The 21,629-nt window shown below is 46.6% G+C and overlaps 2 protein-coding genes across 3 annotated transcripts; both read right to left on the reverse strand.

Moving 5' to 3' along the window:
* Positions 1-55: 55 nt before the first annotated feature.
* hdac6 (histone deacetylase 6) lies at positions 56-12,776 on the reverse strand. 2 transcript variants are annotated; one of them, XM_077004000.1, is made up of 28 exons: positions 12,387-12,776; positions 11,781-11,882; positions 11,217-11,327; positions 10,944-11,029; positions 10,678-10,762; positions 10,458-10,498; positions 10,260-10,356; positions 9,961-10,058; positions 9,678-9,782; positions 9,282-9,350; positions 9,015-9,141; positions 8,778-8,843; positions 8,552-8,611; positions 8,308-8,397; positions 7,884-7,990; positions 7,711-7,778; positions 7,435-7,567; positions 7,132-7,260; positions 5,736-5,904; positions 5,391-5,593; positions 4,986-5,178; positions 4,665-4,814; positions 4,063-4,237; positions 3,320-3,717; positions 3,004-3,132; positions 1,780-1,926; positions 1,353-1,481; positions 56-1,078 (listed from the first exon to the last, which is right to left on the reverse strand). In XM_077004000.1, the coding sequence occupies exons 2-28, from the start codon at positions 11,847-11,849 to the stop codon at positions 1,010-1,012; spliced, it is 3,303 nt and encodes a 1,100-aa protein (XP_076860115.1). In that variant the 5' UTR covers positions 11,850-11,882; positions 12,387-12,776; the 3' UTR covers positions 56-1,009. The 2 variants fall into 2 exon arrangements, with proteins under 2 accessions (XP_076860115.1, XP_076860116.1); XM_077004001.1 differs by lacking the exon at positions 12,387-12,776 and having other exon boundaries at positions 11,234-11,327; positions 11,781-11,822.
* Positions 12,777-14,567: 1,791 nt separating this feature from the next.
* Positions 14,568-21,497, reverse strand: gata1b (GATA binding protein 1b). Its single transcript, XM_077004008.1, is given in 9 exon segments — positions 14,568-15,730; positions 15,733-15,969; positions 16,451-16,576; positions 16,810-16,955; positions 17,115-17,591; positions 18,107-18,342; positions 19,027-19,104; positions 19,268-19,295; positions 19,935-21,497. Coding segments are annotated over 9 exon segments (1,416 nt in total). The 5' UTR covers positions 19,957-21,497; the 3' UTR covers positions 14,568-15,664.
* Positions 21,498-21,629: the final 132 nt, after the last annotated feature.

Genomic DNA, 21,629 nt, shown 5'->3' on the forward strand with positions numbered 1-21,629 from the left:
ATTAACACCATTTTATCCAAACACGTCAATCAAGGCAAGGAGACCAAACTGAACGTGGGGTATTGAGTAGAAGTTTATAAATCATAACTTACACATTTTTTGTTGTAGTTTTAAAATAAATGGCGATTACACAAATACAGGTTTTCCAAAGAACAAAGAATAACAAAAAGCACAGACAACAACATGCAACTCTGAACTTCTTGCGTAGAGCAATATTGCACCGATTATTGCTTGTGACTTGCTGTGACTGAAGATCATTAGATTACTGCCGATTACCGCTGGTGACTGCTACGTGCATGATGAGCGTTGTACTAGCAAGTGCACATTCAAACTACAACACCCACAATCCCCCAAGAGTGAGAGCAAGAACTGGGCATGATGGGACAGGTTCATGGTCACCCAGGCTGGAGAGGACGCCCATGTTCTTAGCACCATGCTACCGGAGTTTTCCTTTTCAGTAAACTGCAGCTCACGAACAATTACACACTTAATAAGTAGAAAACCTACTTTATTTTGTGCAGTTAGGAAAACAGGATACTCATATAAAAAGACTGCAACCCATGTGAAATTTGGTGAAATTAGCCTACAGTAATAAACCTTATGTTGGCAAATAGTACCAAGTGGAATTTGTGTAAAGAGGAAAACAGCATAATCCTGATTAATATCTTTCATATACACGCACACAGCTTGTGTCAAATGAGAGTTTGTGTAGGAAGTGTTCGGTGTGAAAACAGCTTCTCACAGAAGACATGCGCCATCTTCCTCAAGCGTGCGTACATGCACGCACACACACACACACACACAAACACACAAACACACGCACACGCACACGCACACACACACACACACACACACACACACACACACACACAAGGGCAAATACACAAGTATGAAGGATGTGTCAGAAGGAAAATGTAATTTCTCTCGCTCACTCATTCACACACAGACATGCGTCTCCACACGGATCTCTCCATATGCCTCCAGACACGCTTGTCCTGCTGTGTCCCTTTTAGTTGATGGGGGGAATTTCTTCCCCAAACTTGCACAAATGAGCAGAGTTCTTGGCTTCATACAGCATCTACACACACACACACACACACACACACACACACACACACACACACACACACACACACACACACACAAAACAGAACATTCATTTAGGACAGGACACTAAGCAGAGAGATGTGTCAATTTATGAAATGAATAGTAGACAGAGCTAATATGATAAAAAAATTCAAATATTAAACCTAATAAAATGTTAATGCAAAATGTCCATGGCAGAAGAGACTCTCTATTTCAGCCGCTGGGCAGTAGGCATCATTTTGAGTCACTGAGGTAGGTACACGGACCTTGTTGTGAACGTAGGACTCGCAGGGGTAGCACCAGACGGACAGGTCGGCGAAGCTGAGGACCAGGGCGTGGTCGGACACCTGGCCGTGGGTCACCATGTGCTCATTCACAAAGCGCCCACATAACACCTGGACGCAGGATATAAATTGCACATCACTCCAGAAGCCCGGTTTCCTCAAACCTGGATGGGCACAACGCTTGCTGATGGCAGACCAGCTAAACAACGCCATGCAGGAGAGACGTTACCACCAATGCTGGCGAAGCACGTTGGAATATTATATAACGTTCTAGAATGTTCTAGAACAGAACACACATGCGTAAACATACAGTACAATATTATTTGTTGTTCGTAGCTCAAATAAACAAGCTGAAAACTTTAACCCTTTAGTTAATCGTCCAACCAGAGAGGTTGTTGTAGCAGCGCACCTTGTAGCAGCAGAGGCAGATCCAGTTCTCCATCTCCGCCCCACACTCCTCGCACGGCCGGAACACGTCCACACCCCCCACCGGCACCGGCCGAACCGAGTCCAGGTGCGGGCACCACGATAGCGGCTCCACCACGTACATCGTGTCCTGGACAGAGAACGGACACCATGACCTTGCTGAAGGTGTCAGTCTGGGCACTGCATACCTTCATTAAATCAAAAACTAAATGAAGGACCCGGGCAACCCCATCACTTACTGAGATTCTAAGCTCGCCATAACAATAAATTGATTTCCTTTCCTCACTCTGTAGAACCTTATGTGATTAATAATAAACATCAGCTAAAAGCATGTCTGCTCTTTCAAAACAAACATGGTTTCATTATTATAGCTTTTTTTATTCTCACACCACCATCAGCATAAAATATGATGTTAATAAACTGCAGCAATTCTGTGTAAAAAGACCTTTGGTACATTTGTGCTGATGCATATATGATTTACAATCTACATAAAGAAATAAACACTATACCAACACCAACCCTAAACCTAATCTAACAGCTACAAGATGATAGACAAAGACCAAAACCACCTGACTTACAGCCATCCTGTCTGTTGGATGGTTCTATAAGGGGACAGTCCTTTAGCCTTGTCCTGCCCTGCTGTCTGTCTCTCAGCCCCCTAGCCCTCCCCTTGTACTCTCCAGGGGCTTTCTGGAGCACACGTGGACGTGAGCACGTGTCCCCCTGCAGAGGCGCACGTGTCAGCAGCACCCTGCGTGTGCCCCAGAGCGAAACAGCACCCTTAACACAGAGCAGCTCACAAAACCTCTCACGCTGCAAAGTGTCGAACAAACAGTTCGGCATTCAAAACAAAACAAAAAAACCCTCACAACAACTAAATCTAAAATGTTCTGGCTTTACGGTGGGTGTGTGTGTGTGTGTGTGTGTGTGTGTGAGAGAGAAAAGGGAAACACTGACACCCAAAGCACCTACTAACAATTGATGGTAGTGAGTTTTGTTGGCGAGGTACCAATTCATACAACATGCAGAATCAGCAAGATACTGGTTGTTTAATGCGATTCTCCCATTTTTCAACAGGTATATAAATATCTCAAAAATGTCTGCCCAACAAACAAGAGGTACCATACCCCACCCACATCCACCAGCTCAAATGGAGAGGCCCCGTACCCCACCTATGTCCACCAGCTCAAACGGTGAGGTACCGTACCTGGCCCACGTCCCCGGCCCCGCACACCAGCTCAAACACGGACTTCTTCGTGTAACCACATGCTCCCTCCAGCTCACAGCTCTCCTGGTCGTCCATGGCAACCGCAGCCCCTGCCGTCTCCGACACTGCCTGGAAGGATGAAGAGCACGACTGAGTCTTCCTCATAATGACACGCAATTGACTAACACCGATACAGAGGATCAGAGTTAATAAAAACACAACCCACGAGATGAAAACAGTAAAGCATACGACAGCCTCCCTGAGCTTCCAGCTGGTTCCACATATTTGCAAACATCAGAGACGTTGCAGCGTTTACCTGCGTCTCCTGTTTGACGGGTGTGGGCTCCGCCTTCACGCCATCCTCCTTTCCGGCTCTCTCCACCACGTCCAGTGAAGACCCCTCCTGCCCCACCTGGGCATCCCTGTGGGGGCTGGGCTTCACCTTGGGCCTTGCCCCGCCCACACTCACAGAGGCGGGGCTAGAGCTGGCAGAGGAAGACGTGCTAAGGTCCAGCGAGCACAGGCCCTGAGTGAGTTCATCGAGCCCAGAGTCCTCCTGAGCGGTAGGGGGCGATGGCGGGGACGTGATCACTGGAGTACGCTGCTGTCGCCGCTGGTCTGGGGTTACATAAGGAGACTTTTTGCATTTCCCCAATGATGAGCGCTTGCCTTTGGATTTGGGGGAGGTCAAGGACAAACACAGAGACTCTGGAACTGAGGGGAACACAGAAGAAGGAAACCTTCTGTCAGCACCAGTGTCATGGCGAGTGTGTTAGGTTACCCATAAGATTTGAATCCAGTTTTTTTGCATGAAATAATCAATCATTTGGCATTCCTCTAGTCACACATTACAATACTACAGAAACCATTCTGAAGCATGCGAAATGAACAGTATACAGAATCACCCTTAAAGTGAATAATCTCACTTAGATGCTAGACTAGATCTAACACTAACACACACCGTGTGCTGTATGCCCAAACACTAACACACACCGTGTGCTGTATGCCCAAAGAGTAACACACTCCCAGACGGGAAGCACGACCGATCGCGACTCTTACTCTGTATTCTGAGAGATCTCCAGTAGGGGGCGTGCGCCCTCAGGACGTTGTTGATGGTGAGGGTGGCGTTGGGATGTGGAGGAGGAAGAGGAGGCAGCAGGGGGGGCGTGTCCCCCAGCAGCATGCTGGTGCACATGGCCATGGACTCGGAGATGGAGGTGAGGTTGTAACCCCCCTACACGGGACATGAAGAAGAAATAAGAACTACTGCAAACAAGCTCCAAACTGGCCTGATGGCCTAGATCCAAAAATGAATACGTAACCCAAAAGACTTTGGACTCGTGATTGTGCAGATAAACACAAGTAAAGCAGGACATTCTGCCACCAGCATTGTCTGGTCTTTGAGACATGAGTGAGGCTAATAGTGAAACCTGGTGTCACAATCATATATGCAGAGTGTTCATGGACGTGAGATCAGATCCTGGGAGTTTTACCTATACTAGCCTAGCAATGAGATGTGATGGGAAGTACTAAAGACTAGGACGACAAAGAAAGAGTATCAGGTTTAGTGCCAAGGGCCCGTGTTAAGGGCTTGTACATGTGGATGACACTGTCGAGCGTCGCTGAACACAGAGGGGGCGGAGCATGACAGAAGGACACACCTCCAGGATGATGAGCACCCGTCCCGCCGCTAGACTAAGCAGCTGGTGGGTGAGGTGGGCGTAGCATTCCGGGGTGACCTGGTACCCACCCAGAGGGTCGCCACGTGCAGCATCGAACCCAGCGGACACCAGAACCAACTCTGGAGCAAACTGGACCAAGGAAACGAGAGAGTCGAAATTCATCTTTAAATCACCTTTAAAGATTCTGTGTTTCTATCAGAAAGTGTGTATGCGCGAGCGCATGCACTGGTGTGTGAGACGTAAAGCTGTGTGTGTGTGTGTGTGTGTGTGTGTGTGTGTCTGTGTGTGTATTCTGCTCACCTCTCGTGCTATCGGCATCACTACATTGTGGAAGGCTGCTAGGTACTCGGGGTCTCCCATCCTAGCTCCATTCCAGGGGATGTTGACATTGTACCCAGTACCGGGCCCCTGTCCCACCTTGTCATAGTCCGCGTCCTCCGACGAGGGGAAGAACATGCCGTTCTCATAGCGATGGAGTGAGATGTACAGAATGCTGCAGGAGACAACTGTGCTTATTACCCCGCCTCTGCAGCACCTCACGGTACCCGTTCAAGTTGTGCTAAAGTTTACACGTCTGGTGCTGATGATCCAGATCTGAACACACACTCATCTACACGCTTAACCTGACAGCTTGCACACACACACACACACACACACACACACACACACACACACACACACACACACACAAAGCCCATAGCACACCTGCAGTCTCGCTCAAACATGTGCTGGGTGCCGTTCCCATGGTGCACGTCCCAGTCGACAATGAGGACACGCAGGGCATCGTGGGTGATGCTCTGGGCGTAGCGGGCGGTGAGGGCGGCCGTGTTGAAGAAGCAGAAGCCACAGGCGCTGTCGCTCTCGGCGTGGTGGCCGGGGGGGCGTACGATGGCCACGCCGTTACGCACCTGCACGGAGACGCCGTCCCAGACAAAAGCAACAAAATACGTTTCATGACAAGTGTTCTACAGCCTATGACCGCCCCACTGACAAACACTCGGTGCAGGAACCAAAATACGGACAGGTGAAGCAGCGCGCGGGGGGGCTGACCTGGCCGGTGAGGATGGCGTGGGCGGAGTTGAAGCAGGCGCCGGCGGCCAGGAGAGCACACCTGTAGCTCTCGCTGCTGATGAAGATGGAGTTGTACTCGTCACCCAGCCGGTGAAGGTCCCGGGGCTTCATCTGCTCTGTGCTCTTCATGGTGGCTATGTGTGCTGAGCTGGACGGGTGACAGTGGGGGGGGGGGGGGGGGGGGAGACAGAGGAAGGAGGAGGGAGAAAGGGAGAAAAAGAGGTTGGAATTACAAGTCAAAGATTAGTTCAACTGGAAACTTCATTCAAGGTGTGAAAACAGAGGCAAAGCACGCAGAGAATTCTATGCAAGAAAAACTAATTCACTTTAGAAAAAACTGCTTTGGCAGTAATGATAATGAATATATAAAGTTTACTGAAGTCACATGACAGGGGGGTGGGGGGGAGGGAGAAAGAAAGAGAGAGGGACAGAGAGAGAAAGAGAGAGAGTGAAGGGGAGGCAGAGAGAGAGAGAGATGGAGAGAGAGAGGGATGGTTTTGCAGCTTTAATACCGATATGCATCGGAAGCTGGAGCCTTCACTGTGTCTACATGTAACTGTGGTGTTTCTTTTGCGGTGTCTACATGTAACTGTGGTGTTTCTTTTGTGGTGTCTACATGTAGCTGTGGTGTTTCTTTTGTGGTGTCTACATGTAGCTGTGGTGTTTCTTTTGTGGTGTCTACATGTAGCTGTGGTGTTTCTTTTGTGGTGTCTACATGTAACTGTGGTGTTTCTTTTGTGGTGTCTACATGTAACTGTGGTGTTTCTTTTGTGGTGTCTACATGTAACTGTGGTGTTTCTTTTGTGGTGTCTACATGTAACTGTGGTGTTTCTTTTGCGGTGTCTACATGTAGCTGTGGTGTTTCTTTTGCGGTGTCTACATGTAGCTGTGGTGTTTCTTTTGCGGTGTCTACATGTAACTGTGGTGTTTCTTTTGCGGTGTCTACATGTAACTGTGGTGTTTCTTTTGCGGTGTCTACATGTAACTGTGGTGTTTCTTTTGCGGTGTCTACATGTAACTGTGGTGTTTCTTTTGCGGTGTCTACATGTAACTGTGGTGTTTCTTTTGCGGTGTCTACATGTAACTGTGGTGTTTCTTTTGTGGTGTCTACATGTAACTGTGGTGTTTCTTTTGTGGTGTCTACATGTAACTGTGGTGTTTCTTTTGTGGTGTCTACATGTAGCTGTGGTGTTTCTTTTGTGGTGTCTACATGTAGCTGTGGTGTTTCTTTTGTGGTGTCTACATGTAACTGTGGTGTTTCTTTTGCGGTGTCTACATGTAACTGTGGTGTTTCTTTTGTGGTGTCTACATGTAGCTGTGGTGTTTCTTTTGTGGTGTCTACATGTAACTGTGGTGTTTCTTTTGCGGTGTTTACCCATGACAGAGCAGGAGTTCGTCCTCCGTGGCCAGTCGAGCTGGTATGCGCTCACAGCGCGTTACGAGCCCCAGCTCCTCATGGCAGGAAAAGATCCGGGAGATTCTCTGTGGGAGCTCAGGGTGATGGCTGGAGAGAACACACACACACACACACACACACACACACACACACACACACACAGAGAGAGAACCAGTTTATAGCTGTATTATAACAGGTTGTGTATTATAGCCTGTAAGGTAAGTGTGTGTGTGTGTGTGTGTGTGTGTGTGTGTGTGTGTGTGTGTGTGTGTGTATTCTAACCTATCCCACATGTTGTGGTGTTCCATCATGCGCTGGTCATACACAAGACCAGTGGCCAGTGATGAAGTCTCCAGTTTAACCTCAACACACACTGGAGAAGGGAGGGGTTCTGCCTCAGAGAGGGGACCTCCGTCTGCAGGACACACGCACACGTGTGCACATACACACACACACACACAGGGGCAGGTGCATGAACGCACACACGTGACAAAATGACAAATTAACCCAATTGTTTTTTTTATCCAGTTTATTCCAGTTTCTTCACTGGGCCCTTACACAGAATCTGCAGGCTGGTCCAAAATGGATACAGAGCAGAGACAGTCTCAGAGATGGACTTCAGACCACTGCAATAGGCAAAAGAACACTGCCCCATCAAGCAAGGCGGTGGAGATATTACCATGGAGATCAGACAGGGAGACATTGTGCAGGGGGGGGGGGGGGGGTCTTACCTGACACTCGGGGCCCCTGGGGAGGGCAGGTGAGGGCAGGGGTCACCCAGTAGTGCCCTCACACTAGCACAGGCACTTTCGGCTGTGGCATGCAGGTTATAACCACCCTGATGAGGAGAACACACACACACAGACGAGTATAAACACCCACAAGATAAAGCACAAAACCATTTCTGATGCTTCTGGCAGGGTGACACCATATGAAATTAATGTAGGTGTAATCACAACGTCAGCACAATATGAAGAGATCACTATTATATATTAAATCAGCATTATATAGTAAAGTAGACCAGGTTCGCCTGATGAATTATTTCCTATATTTCTGTCCTGAATGTACTGGGACTAAAGTATTGTGACCAGTAGTCAGAGAATTGTGTGTAATTAAATGATTATGTAATTAAGGGAAATGTGTCTGGGGTCGTACCTCCAGTGCGAGCACCAATCTGCCTTGAGCCAGGCCCATTAGCATGTGTGTGAGCACAGAGTAACACTGGGGACTCACACACATCTCTCCCTAAACACGCACGCACGCACACACACACGCGCGCGCACACACACAGTTTCCACGGTTACAGTTCAATATTGTGGGAAAGCATGTAGGGCATGGAAAGGATACTAATTAATTTAACATGTAAAGAAAGGTGTTTCATTCATTAAGCATCACATACCTTGGGGTCACCGACCGCAGAATCGAAGCCTGCGGCCACCAACACAAGCTGTGGCTGAAACTACACACACACACACACACACACAATACACATACACACACACGCATGCATACACGCACACGTACACACAGAATAACTTTCACTCGTTCTTCAAGATGGGTTCCCTGATCAGACCCCCAGAACTTCTCTGCCCAGTGCGGAGTAAGTGGAGAAGTGTGGGCAGTACCTCATACGCAACGGGCAGCAGAAGTCTCTGGAAGGCTGTGATGTAGTCTCCATCCCCCATCGCTTTCTGAGCTCAACACCAGGCAACAGGGAAGAGACAGGAAGGCAGGTCAACCTCCACCCCCCACTGAACACTCTGAACGCTAATGTTCAGTACAAGCACGCTCAGCTGTTTTTGTTCTTTCTGTGCACGACTCGGGCAGCTGCGGAGAAAGCGAGGGACGGTCAAGCGCTGTACCTGACTCCAGGGCAGGTTGATGTTGTAGCCCCGCCCTGCTGCCACACCAACAGCACTGCAGTCAGACTCCGGCAGGTGAGGCCAGAATGAAGCTCCCTCGTAGCGATGCACAGAGAAGAACAGAACACTGTGGGGGGAGAGTGAGAGAGAGAGACGGAGAGAGGGAAAGGGAGAGAGAGAGATGCTGAGATGTACTATGAGAGCCCTGTATTGGCGTAAGGTGGAAGTAGCTGTGGTGTGAAGTCTCCTCTCATCAGATCCCTCTACCTGGGGTCCTCCTGGAAGATGCTCTGGACACCCTGTCCGTGATGCACATCCCAGTCCACGATCAGAACCCTGCCACGCAAAAACACCACACGCTGTGGACAGCACAGAACACACGACAGCCAAGAACAGCTTGTACACGTCGACATCTACTCATGCTCCTGTCCAGAGGAGACCGTTTCCATGGTAATAGTTTCCTTTTTGCGAGCACAATTAGGCTGGGGTGTAAGTGTAGCATCAGAGTAAACCAACAGAGGGAAATCACACATACGTACAAGAGGGACGTTTAGGTAGGTGCGTTTAGAAAAACAACTTCTAACGCATGTAAGACCAGCACACTGGCTGCATGTGTGTGTGCTCGCGTCACTTGTGCGCGTCACTTGTGCGCGTCCTCCTCACCGCTGCACGGCGTGATGTTTCTGGGCGTAGCGCGCTGCTATGGCCAGGCTATTGAACATGCAGTAGCCATTCATCTGGTCGACGTGGGCGTGGTGACCCGGCGGCCTGGGCAGGAAGGAGCAGAACACACCGCATCAAAGTGCTGCAGTCAGACAGCCGTAGCCCCGCCCTCTTTACTGCGCTCTACTGCACCACACCTGCCCGGCTGAGCGGGGGGTGTCCGGAGAAGGACCAGGGTCAGGGGTCACCAGAGGGGTGGAGCAGCAACAGAAGGCACCCTCACCTGCACACGCAGAAGCCGTTCTGAAGCTCCGATGTCATCACTCTGTCGACCAATTGGAGCACAGAGCCGGCCGCTAAACATGCACAGGTGAAAGAGTCCTGCAAACAGACAAGTGCAGCGCAAAATAAAAGATATTACACCAGTACATCACACCAGGATGATCACTCCCCTCCTCACGCACAAACCAAACACTATCCCCAACGATGTAAAATAATACAGAAAAGACATATTAATATTAACAAATATTCATGAGTATTCATGAATAGCATCCGACCAAGGATGCTTCCAGCCGTTCTTACAGGATGGAGGTAGACGGAGTCATAGCCATTAGACACAGACTTCAGTTCCTCTTCTGTCATCTTCTGTGTAGACTTCATCCGATCAATGTATTCCTTCCTGTGAAACAAAGTCAAAAAATGACAAAGATTTATATTCCTAATTCTCCACCCTCGTCAATAATCCTGCTTCTTGCCCATCGCCGGATCTTAACAACTTACGCGTGAACCAGTGAAAGCTCGTCCTCCGACGCAGCTCTGGTCTGAAACATGAACACACACTGCTGAGAGCACTTGATGGTGAAAGACCAGAGAACACATGGCTAACGAAAACTAACGTTGCCACATGCATGACTACACAGATCCCTCTCGTACTTAGTTGGAGTTGTTCAGCTAAGAATTCTCCCTTTTACCCCCCAGAAATGGAGGCGGACCCTCTTACCTCCACCTGCACGCAGCGAGACAGAAGCCCCTCCTCCTCCATCATCGTCACTATGGCGCTCGTCCTCTCTGGACGCTCTGGGTGGCTAGCAAAGTGAACAACAGTGGCACCTTTTAGACTTTCACTACAACACAGGAACTTTCCTACAGCACCCACAAGTCAATCTTCCGCAACTGAGACTATGAGTGCACTGAAAATAAATATTTATTAACCATATGAATAAATGTGAGTGCTTTATGAATATTAAGTGCTAACTAGTGTTTCACCTATTGTCCCACAGGCAGTGAAAGCGAGAGAAGGCATCTGAGTACACAAGGCCAGTTCCCGTTGCCTTCGGCTTACACTTCAAATCCTACAAACAAACAAAACTTCACTTAGCACCACTCAACTCACTGAAAAGAGATGTTTACTACTAAAACGTCATCTCAGAATGCACAAAATAAAAATCGATGCAACAACATTGACGACATAGTATCAAACAAAAAAAGACCCGTGTATTGTGTCAATACACGCTCCCCAAATGGTGCAGACTTGCATACCAGGTTTTTGAGCTTACTGGTCATCTCGTCTTCGATTCTGGTCCGGTCCATTCTGCCTCTTCTCCTGGCCTCCTGCAGACTCTGCTTGTGGTTTGGTTTGCTGCTTTGTCTCTGAGACCCAAAGTCCCACAAGAGTCACAAGAGCACCAGAACGCACAGGTTCCCTCTAGACTCTTAACATTGGCTTCCTCAGCAGGAGAATTCTGACATGTTTGTTGTGTACCAACACAGTGTTATTGTCCTGGCTGTGGTTAGAAAACCAGTGAAGAATCTGCACAGCTCAAAGTTAAGACCAAGGGGGCAAACTCCGAGAGGGCGTGGTGTGTTTTGATCATTAACGTCAAGCAATGTTAAACATTGCAGGGTTTTCCTCAAATTGTTGAATAGGTAACAATTTGCATACGAGATTGCTATGACTTGTCATCACAAATACAGTCACATGCTGGACTGACAGGTGCAAAACACAGGCATCACCTTCGCAACAAAGCCACGTTTTACCCAGTAGCAGTGGTCAAAGTATGTAGTGTTTATTTACTGATATTAAAGACACTCATACTTTCTTACCTCGGCGGAGTTCTGTGATGGTTTTTGTGGAGAAGCTCTGGGTGGAGTGGCATCTGAGGCAGGATCCATGATTAAGGTGATCCCACGACCCTTCCACAAATCCTAGTTCATGGCAGAATAAGGCAAACATAAGATGCAGTGAGCTCTCTTAAAGGGTTTAGGTCCAGAGAGTTTTAACCAGATCATAAAGCACGGGGAAGACAGGACACCGAAAAGCAGATGTATCCGAGTTCTGATGTTTTCTGTTTTATGTACATAAGAGTTACAAGAAATAAACTGCATTCATTATTAGTATTAGTTTTAGATCGTTCCTATCCCACCAGCTATCTAGCCCGCATAGTAACTAGCCAACTACATATTTCAGTGGGAAAACAATTAGCCACCTAGCTAACCATGTTACCAATAAAAACCGTATTTTTATAAGATAGCTGAAACTCTGTGCTTTTGCTAGATAATCAAGATGTATCATAGTTAGAGTTGTAAGTACCAAACATGAGGAGGACGAGTCCGTGTGCCGACCACACTCACAATAATTACATCAACTCTCACAACAGGCGATGGAAAATTCTAATGCACACAGCTGTAGAAATCAGTGCAAACACTTACAATGTTTTTCAAAACTGTCTTTCGTAAAAATGTATTGGTGGCTGACTCTTTCGTAGAAATAGAAATAATAATAGTAGTTTGCTGGATGACCAGATGGTGCGAGATTTAAAAAATAACTGGCGCTAGAATCGCGCGACCGTTTGTGGTAATGCGCTATTGCCAGGGGAGACTGCGCTAGTTGTCCTATCCGACCAAGCTAGTCCATCAGATTTTTAGGCGTATTTTCAAAACATTATATAAAAGAGGGGGACACGTGAAGTTGTGAGCACATGGAGAGTTCGTGGAAAATATTCGATCATGGGATTAAGAGTATCAAGCAAAATAAACTATGAAATAGCTTAAAGCCTCGGAGGCTAACGCGCTATCACGCCATTCCGCCGCACAGCACACGTCATTCTGGTGGGCGCACACAAATGACGTTTAGTTGCACGGTTATTATAAAAACACGCGATGTCACTATTACCTACCGAAAATAGATTACATATAGATTACAATAGATTACGAAAGGTCTCAATATTATTTATGTAGCTATATTGTTATTATTATTAATTTGGTTATTTATTCATCTAAATAATATTCTGATAAAAAATGAACAATATTGTGATCTAGAAAGGCATTCCCCCCACCTTCCATTTTCTTGGGTTTGTGACTAACCAACAGGTTAATAACTATGAGAAAGTTTTACGGTTAGTAAAGTAGTGGTGAAAATGCATCAGTGCCATGCAGTCTTCAATGCAAATTTAATACCAATAGATTCCTGCTTTGTTTAGTACAGTTCAAAGCTTTATTAAAGGTCAGAAGGCCAAGGGTGAAACAACGGCCATTTGGGTACCACTGGAGAACTGTTTGTCTAACCCCCCTCCACTCCAACCATTCACGTTTTCAGATTCATGTTTGCTTGGTTGTGTGAATTTTATGAGTGTGTATAACAATCTATGAAAATGAGAGAGAGAGAGAGAGAGTGTACGTGGGTGTGTGTATGTGTGTGTGTGTGTCTGCATATGGCAGGTCTAAGTGACAGCAATGGAGCACTAACGGTTGTGCCTATGTGTCTGCTGGCCCTGGCCTGTGGTTGCTAATCTCCACGTGTCATTCTGCTCCATTTCCCATTCATACGGCCACCCAAACAGTCAGATAAACCTGGTTCACCCAGAACGGAGGAAGCCAGCAACAGAAAACAGAGAGTGATGTGACCCGCATGGCATCTTGAAAAAACGAGCGATGGGGGCCCGTGCCGTTGCCTGAAGCCTCCTGCTGTACATCTCTCCTTCCCCTTATGCATCTTTTTTCAGAGACTCCGGAAAACCAAAAGCTGCCTGCGTTGCACAATGGGGCTCCAGCTCAGCGCCTGAGGAGCAGAGCTGTGTGGTCAACGCTGAGAGAGTGAAACAGACGGAGGGAAGTGGGGAGAGAGGGAGACATGAGGAAAGACAGACTGTTGGGTGCCGGTGTCAGAAAGAGATCAACCAAGGCACGTTATGCCGGGGACACCTTTGTCCAAGGAACCACGGACGCACTGCATGCGGCCGAGCTGCGTGGACCGTCCATTTCTAAAGCCAACAGAATCTTGAGTGAAGAATAGCTGAGATGTTCAAACAGCCAAAACAGCTGTAACTGAACTTCAAAACTGATCTTCAGCTTCTCAACACTATAGTCTGTTCTCTTTAAAAATTGGCATATGTGAAACTTTGGACAAAAGAGTTTCTATATACCTCTATGATGCACACACACACGCACACACACACACAAAGCCTCCTTCATTGTACCGGTATGCTCTGGGACTCTGGGCATACAAATACATGCGACAGATCCAAGACAGGGCTATATTTAATATAACTGACGGGCTCACCCAGTATGGGAATGTAAAATAAATCATTGCCATTGTCTACAGTATTTCTACATTTTGTTAGTATTCAATGAACTTTGCCCATTATGAGTTACCCATCTCCTTAGAAGAATGGCATAGGATGACAGGTACCCCAGTTTTGTCTCTTAAATGATGCCAGTATGGTGTGCTACAGACTACAAAGTGGAAGATGGAGACTGTGGAATACAGTTTGCAGAAAGATCAGATAAGGCTCAGATATTTGTCTCCATGTAGAGACTGAATAGATGTTATCTGATGTTATCAAATACCACACCAAGAGGAAAATAGATATATCGAAACCAGAGATTTTACAATGATTAGTTTTACTTTATGCTTCTGTACTAAGTTATTCTATACCATAATTTCATATTTAAGAGAATAGTGTTGATGAAGGGAAAATTTAAATTCAATGACATTGAAAATCATACATCACACCAAAAGGCAAATGTGGTCAGAAATTCCAAACTGTGAAACAACACACAATATTACATATCAGCCAAACCTACAATAAAATGTGGCATAGTTTACAACATATCCAGGTGTTATCAATCATAAATGAAAAATTCGTACTTGGCTAATTTCCCCTAACAATGTTACTCTATCATGAACAAAGATGTAACCCTCACTTGTTGTTATTCTGGGCAGTGGACTGGAACATGTGAAAAGAACACGGCTCATTTGCGCCATTCACAGTTTCCATAAAGCCACAGATTTGAATCCCTGAGGCGTATCACCCTGGCTAGGATCTGGGCCCACTCCTCCATGCTATGGAAAGTGATGGATTTGCATATTCACTGTTCACAGCCTGCAGTCGAAGCAATTATCACTCCTCTACCCACAATGAGGCTACCAAAACTCAACCACACTGTCAGAATAAAAGTGAACACATTCAGAAACACAAATTTACATGAAGTGGAGGCCTTGTGCTGTTCAGACGCACGTTTGGTTAAACCGTTTTGAATGCTAAAAGGTCTCCTCATCTTTATTAGGAATTTGTAACATGGTAACATGGTGCATATGTGAATATGTTTTTCTGTCAGAGAGAGGATGAGAAGGGCCCAGAGGGAGGCAGGCAGGAAGAAAACACATGGAAATCAGATTTCATCTACTTCAATTTCACATTATTCACATTCCAATATGTGTTATACATTAAAAGAAAATGAATAATAACAACCAGTGATTATGCTGGTGAATTATGAAATTCAAAACAAGTACAATGTAAAAATTAACAATTTAAAATGTAAAAACCATCATAAATTCTACATATTTCTGTCACTAGTAATACATAAAAAAAAAACATTAAGAAGAAAAAAATCCATTCACAATTAACAGATTGCTCTGTCCATCGAAATGTCTCTACAAGGAGCTTTTTGCATGCACGTTTACCAGTGTGTTAATTTTCCCACTGAGTCTATTCTGTCACACCATGCTGGACAAGATGGCTGCTGCTGGATGGTATGGGTATGGCGGGTGGGTGGGGTTGTGGAAGGTGGGGGAGGGGCCTATTGGGTGGTAGGTGTGGCCATAACTCCCCAGGGTCCCAGTGCCTGTAGAGAAGGAGTCAAAGGGCTGCTCTGAGCCAGGGGCCTTGAACACGTCCAAGTACGGATCAAATCCGGCAGTGTTCCTCCCTTTCCTGCCTTTCCTGCTCTTGCTGGATACCTTTCGGTTACGTGTCTGAATTCCCTCCTTCTTCATAGTGAGGGGTCTGTTCACCTGTGGGCAGGGTGATTTTAAATCAAGAGATAGTTAACATCAGTTTACAAAAATGAAAACATGTGAAAACATTTTTTTTTACAAATCTAGAGATTGCTTCACTGCTCTATTAAGTTTCAGGGTTTTTTCCCCCAATTTTATTAAAGCCTTTCAGATCATCTTTCTCGTTATTTTCCATAGCCAGACACTTTCTCCAGTGTCCCTGCAGTTTTGTCCAATCACACAGCTGTATGTAACAGTTCAGGAAACACTTCACTGCACCACTGACATACGCTATGTCCAGAATTCATAGAAGAACTATACTGATGACACAGTGGCTGAGATGTCATGACATTCTCTCTCATCAGTTGTCTTTTTTTGCAATACTCAGACCAGTCATCAGATGGCCAATAGAGATTCGAAAAGGTCTGTTGTTGGCAGGGCCGTGTAGTAAAGGTGAATGTCTGCAGGTGTGTGAAGGGGAGGAGGTATTAGCACTTACGTTGTGCAGTTTGAAATAGAGGCCACAGGCGTTGCACACGGGCTCTCCAACGGCGTTGCGCCGCCAGAGCGTGGTGGTGGTGGTCTGGCAGTTGGCACACTGCGTGCCCGCCCTCTTACTGACCACCTGCAGAAACAAGGAGGAGCAGGAGAAGGAGAAATGGGGGGGGGGGGGTGGCAAATGAGAGAGGGAGGGAAGGAGGGAGAAGGGAGTGAGCACAAGCTCGAGGGAAAGGAACAACAGAGAAAAGGAACAACAGGAGAAGAGACGAAGAAAAGTGCAACGTTTCATTTAGTGTTGTTTGTGTGATGTGTGTTTTCTATCATCAGCTATGCTCGTTTGTGATTTAGGAGCCATACCAATCTCTTCTTCGGCCTGATTAGGGGCCTGTTTTGTCCGTTCATCTTGTGGTACAGTCCACAGGCATTGCAGAGGTAGTGGCCTGTACCATCCCGCCTCCACAGGGGGGTAGCTGTGGCGCCACAGTTCACGCACTCCCGTGCTTCTGTGACCGAATGGCAAAAACTCAGTACATACCACAGTCATGTGTTTTCTTAAAGACCTGGCCAAGCAAATTATGGTGCTGATTGTCCAAGCCAGGTGTTTGTGTGTGTGTATGTTTGTGTTTGTGTGTGTGTGTGTGTGTGTGTGTGTCATTGCCCACCTGTGGGAGACAGGTTCATCTTGGCATGTAGTTTAGGGGAGAAAGAGGAGGGCGAGTAGACAGCACCACTGGTAAAATCCTGAACCGGGCTGCCGTAGGTACCGTAGTGTCCGAGCGAATGGGTGTGGACGTGTGACTGTGACGAGGCGTCGCCATGTGAAAACACGCCCCCGTTGGTGTGATTAACTGAATAAAACCCCCCGAAGCCCTCGTCCCCAGCCGGAGGGCTGGCTCTCTCGTCCTTCACCCCTTCCTGAAGCCGGAGGTTCCTGCCGTCCAGCGTGGGAGTGTGAAGCAGGCCAGGAGAGGCTTTGACGGCAGAGGGAGGGAGAGACGCGTGGAACGCGGAGGGACTGCAAGAGGATTGCGCACGCATGGAGCCATGAGCACCATGAGCACCGTGGACAGCGTGAAGACCAGAGCCCTCTAGCCATGGCAGGGCATTCAGAAAGGGAGAAGAGTACACCTGTCGCACTGCTGAGAGAGAGAGAGAGAGACAGGGAGGGAGACAGAGAGAGAGGGAGACAGGGAGGGAGAGAGTAAGGGAGGGAGGAGATTATTTCGTCAAACTTTATATCCACAGCAGACGCACGTGCCTGGACTGACTCTCTGGATATGTGTCACAGTAGGGCAATATGCATGAATCCGGGGAATCAAACCCTTGTCCTATCTGCTCTTACATCGGACTGATTAGGGATGGGACAATTAAAGCTGCTATGCTGGAAAAAGAACTAAACTGTAGTCTTGTGTCATTTTTTAAAACACTAAACCACTTGTTACAACACAGATGATTATAAAACAACTAAATCAGGAAGTTATCAGCTACAAAACAATTTCTTATTGCTTTCTTAAGTTTATTATTTCTGTCACTGGTGCTGGTACATTCAGTCCTTCCGTTTTAAACTTAAAGATTTATTTGCCAAGAGGAGGGCTGTACAGGGACTCGCCCGAGCGACGGGAGCGCCCCCTGGCTGCGTGTCAAGCGCGTTCACCTGGGCTGTGTCTGTACGCCGCGGCTCCACGGGCGTGCACGGGGCTGGAGAAGAGAGATGGCAGACAGCTGTGTTCAGCCTCCATGCCAGAGAAGACCAGGTCTTCCTCCACGGCTGACAGATAGGTGGAGTCGGCGCGGTAACCGTGCGTCACCTCGGCCGGCATCAGGGACGGCGACACCCAGCGCTGCTGCTCTACGGTGGCCTCCATGGACAATTTTCCTTCACGTTTGGTCCTGTAATGAAAAGAGAACACTTAGGTGAATGGAATGATTATATACCATAAACCAGCAGTCACATCATGGTAGTATTTGATAGAACAAACACCTAAAGCATGTTAGGTTGTACAAGGGCAAGCCCATGGTAAAGCACGCTTATATTTTTACAATACTAATGTAATATAATATTAATAATTAATATTATTATTATAATACTCATTTTTATTAAGTTGTGCCCAGCATCAGCTGCTTTTATCTTTTGTTGTACACCAACTACTACTACTCAACTGATTTCCATAGTAATTAATAACTATTAGTTAAGTGTTTAAGTCATTAAGTAGTTATTCGTAAGTCGTTAGTTTAAGCTAACTATTCAGGTGAAAACTGAATTAGCATATAACTGTTTAGCATATAAGCATAGAACAATATTAAGTATATTAAGTTGTGTTCCCTCAGGAACACATTTACAAAAATGGCATTTAGATTATAAATGAATCAGTTTGTATCGGACGTAATCAGTTGTAACAGGTGTAATAAACTGATATTGCACAACTGCACCAGGACTGCATGAGTAATGCATGCTGGGACATGAGATCAAAACATAACAGACTCACAGATAAACCCTCTAAATGTTCAGTGGGGGAAGTCACTCCAACTCCCTGCGTTTCTGTAATCTGACTGACTGAAGCCGGTGGAGCTTACCTGGTTGGTGTGCTGTGCAGGTGTGTTGGTGTGGAGCTGTAGATGAGCTGAGATATGGCGCTGCCCCAGAGTGCTGGCCTGAGAAGGAATGTGGTGTGGTGGTGTGGTTGACAGAGGTAAGGCAGAGCTGGGGGGGGCAGAGTGAGGTCTAGAGGGGCAGGGCATGGGGTGGGGTGGTGGGGGTGGGTAGTACAGGGCACACACATAGCTGGAGGAAATGCTGTTGTTCTGTAAGACACACCTCCAAGACATCTGCTGATCTGTCCTTTCTGTAATAAGACAAATGTACAATAATACATATAGGCCAGCAAAGATTTTTTTTTATTCAAGCCCAGTCCCGCTAGACAATATGCAGAATTTAAATGAAAATCTAAAATCTGTAACTAAACTTTCTTTTTCCTGTAAGCAGCTAGTGGGGGGAAAAAGCAAAAAACAATATTTTTGTCTGAAAAGAAACAACCAGTCAAGTTCACGAACACCGGCATTCCACCATGGAACAAACATCTCAAACTGAAAATAATAATAATTATTATTATTATGAACCGAAATACAAAAATGCATGATGGCAGAGTTACCATGTGGGGAAGTGAGCTAATCAAACAGGGCCTGTAAAAACAAAAACTCTTGACTTGAAAGTGGAGAAATGACAGCAAAACCAAAAAACACAAAACAAACACAAGCCCAACCAGACGATCCAGACAAACACCAAAGATAAAAACCAAAGGAAGTTTTAACTGCTCATTGCCAATAAAAGATGCAAAACAGAGCTTTCTATGTAACACAAGTGGGGCAGTTGAGATGAGTGTCAAGATGCAAATGGGAAGAAGGTGCAGCAGTCATGGCAGAGACGGAGGTGAGTCGCACCATGGCCTCTCGGCTGGGGGGGTCATTTGTTAATCAAAGCGTACCGTTCCTGTTTCCTTTGTTCATTCAGTTTTCAGGGAAATTAGAGAACGGAGCAGCAGCCACAGCAGTAGCAGAGCTGTGTGGTGACTAATGCCCTGCAGGACACCTGAAAAACAGTTACGCCAACAGTTATTCCTGAGAACCACAGCATATGGAAGACCCAGGCAGGCTCAGTGCTGCCTGTTTTTTTATCTCACTGAGACATACACATATACTACTAGTCAGCTGAAAAATTCAGATCACCAACAGGTAACTGATTATCCTGTTACAGTGTCACCTGTGTGTGTGTGTGTGTGTGTGTGTGTGTGTGTGTGTGTGTGTGTGTGTGTGTATGGAGGGTGGGGGGTATAGGTAGCGAGTGAAGAGAGTTCTTGAAAATGGCCAAGCATAATGAAATCTGACAAGGGCCCTGTGATGACTACATGACTATGATGACTACATAACTGTGATGACTATGTGACTGTGATGGCTACATGACTATGATGACTACATAACTGTGATGACTATATGACTGATCACTATGTGACTGTGATGACTACATAACTGTGATGGCTACATGACTATGACTACATGACTGTGATGACTATGCGACTGATTACTATGTGACTGTGATGGCTACATGACTATGATGACTACATAACTGTGATGACTATGTGACTGATCACTACATGACTGTGATGGCTACATTACTGTGATAGCTACATGACTATGATGACTACATTACTGTGATAGCTACATTTACATTTACATTTATGGCATTTTGGCAGACGCCCTTATCCAGAGCAACTTACATTTTAATCTAATTTTTATACAAGTGAGCAATTGCGGGTTAAGGGCCTTGCTCAGGGGAACCTCAGTCATGGCCTCAGGTCTGGGAATCGAACCACGACTCTCCAGTCACAAGACCAGTTCCCTAACCACCAGGCCATGACTGCCCACATGATTATGATGACTACATAACTGTGATGACTATGTGACTGTGATGACTACATGACTGTGTATGGGGTGTAGATGGTATGCAGTGGTTGGTGTCTAACACTGGTGTATGGAAGGAGAGCTGGTGAACCAGAGTCAGGGTCTCCCACGGCTCACTGGTGCCCGTGGAGAATGAAGGTCCATTCGGATCAGTCCCACAGAGGAGCTGTTGTAGCACAAACTGCTGAAAAGGTTAATGCTGACTATGACAAAGATATCAGAACATAGTGAGTCACAGGCTGCTGTGAAGGGGAACGTGTAGCTGCGGAGCATCAGAGTGCCCGTGCTGACCCTGTTCCACCGCCCACAGGCAAGTGAGCATCAGAAGTGGACCATGGAGCAACAGAAGGTCTGATAAATCACTGCAGACCAAGTACAACCTTTCATGGCCACAGGATTCCCTAATGGCAGCAGCCTCTTGTCCCGCATGACACTGGGACCTGCCACACTGCAAATATTCAGGAATGGTTTGAGGAACATGACAAATTGTTCAAGATCCTGACTTGGCCTACAAACACACATTGAATTGTGGCCTAGAACACAATCCAGTGATGCATCCATAGGATGTGCTGTAGAGACTAAACCGATCCATGGAGGCCCGACCTCACAACCGGCAGGACCAAAAGGATCTGCTACTAATGTCCTGGTGCCAGACACCACAGGACATCTTCAGAGATCTTGTGGCATCCATGCCCTAATGCGTCAGTGCAGTTCAGGCAACA

This window comes from Brachyhypopomus gauderio, chromosome 4 (genome assembly GCF_052324685.1).
Source record: "Brachyhypopomus gauderio isolate BG-103 chromosome 4, BGAUD_0.2, whole genome shotgun sequence".
In the NCBI taxonomy this organism is placed as follows: Eukaryota; Metazoa; Chordata; class Actinopteri; order Gymnotiformes; family Hypopomidae; genus Brachyhypopomus; species Brachyhypopomus gauderio.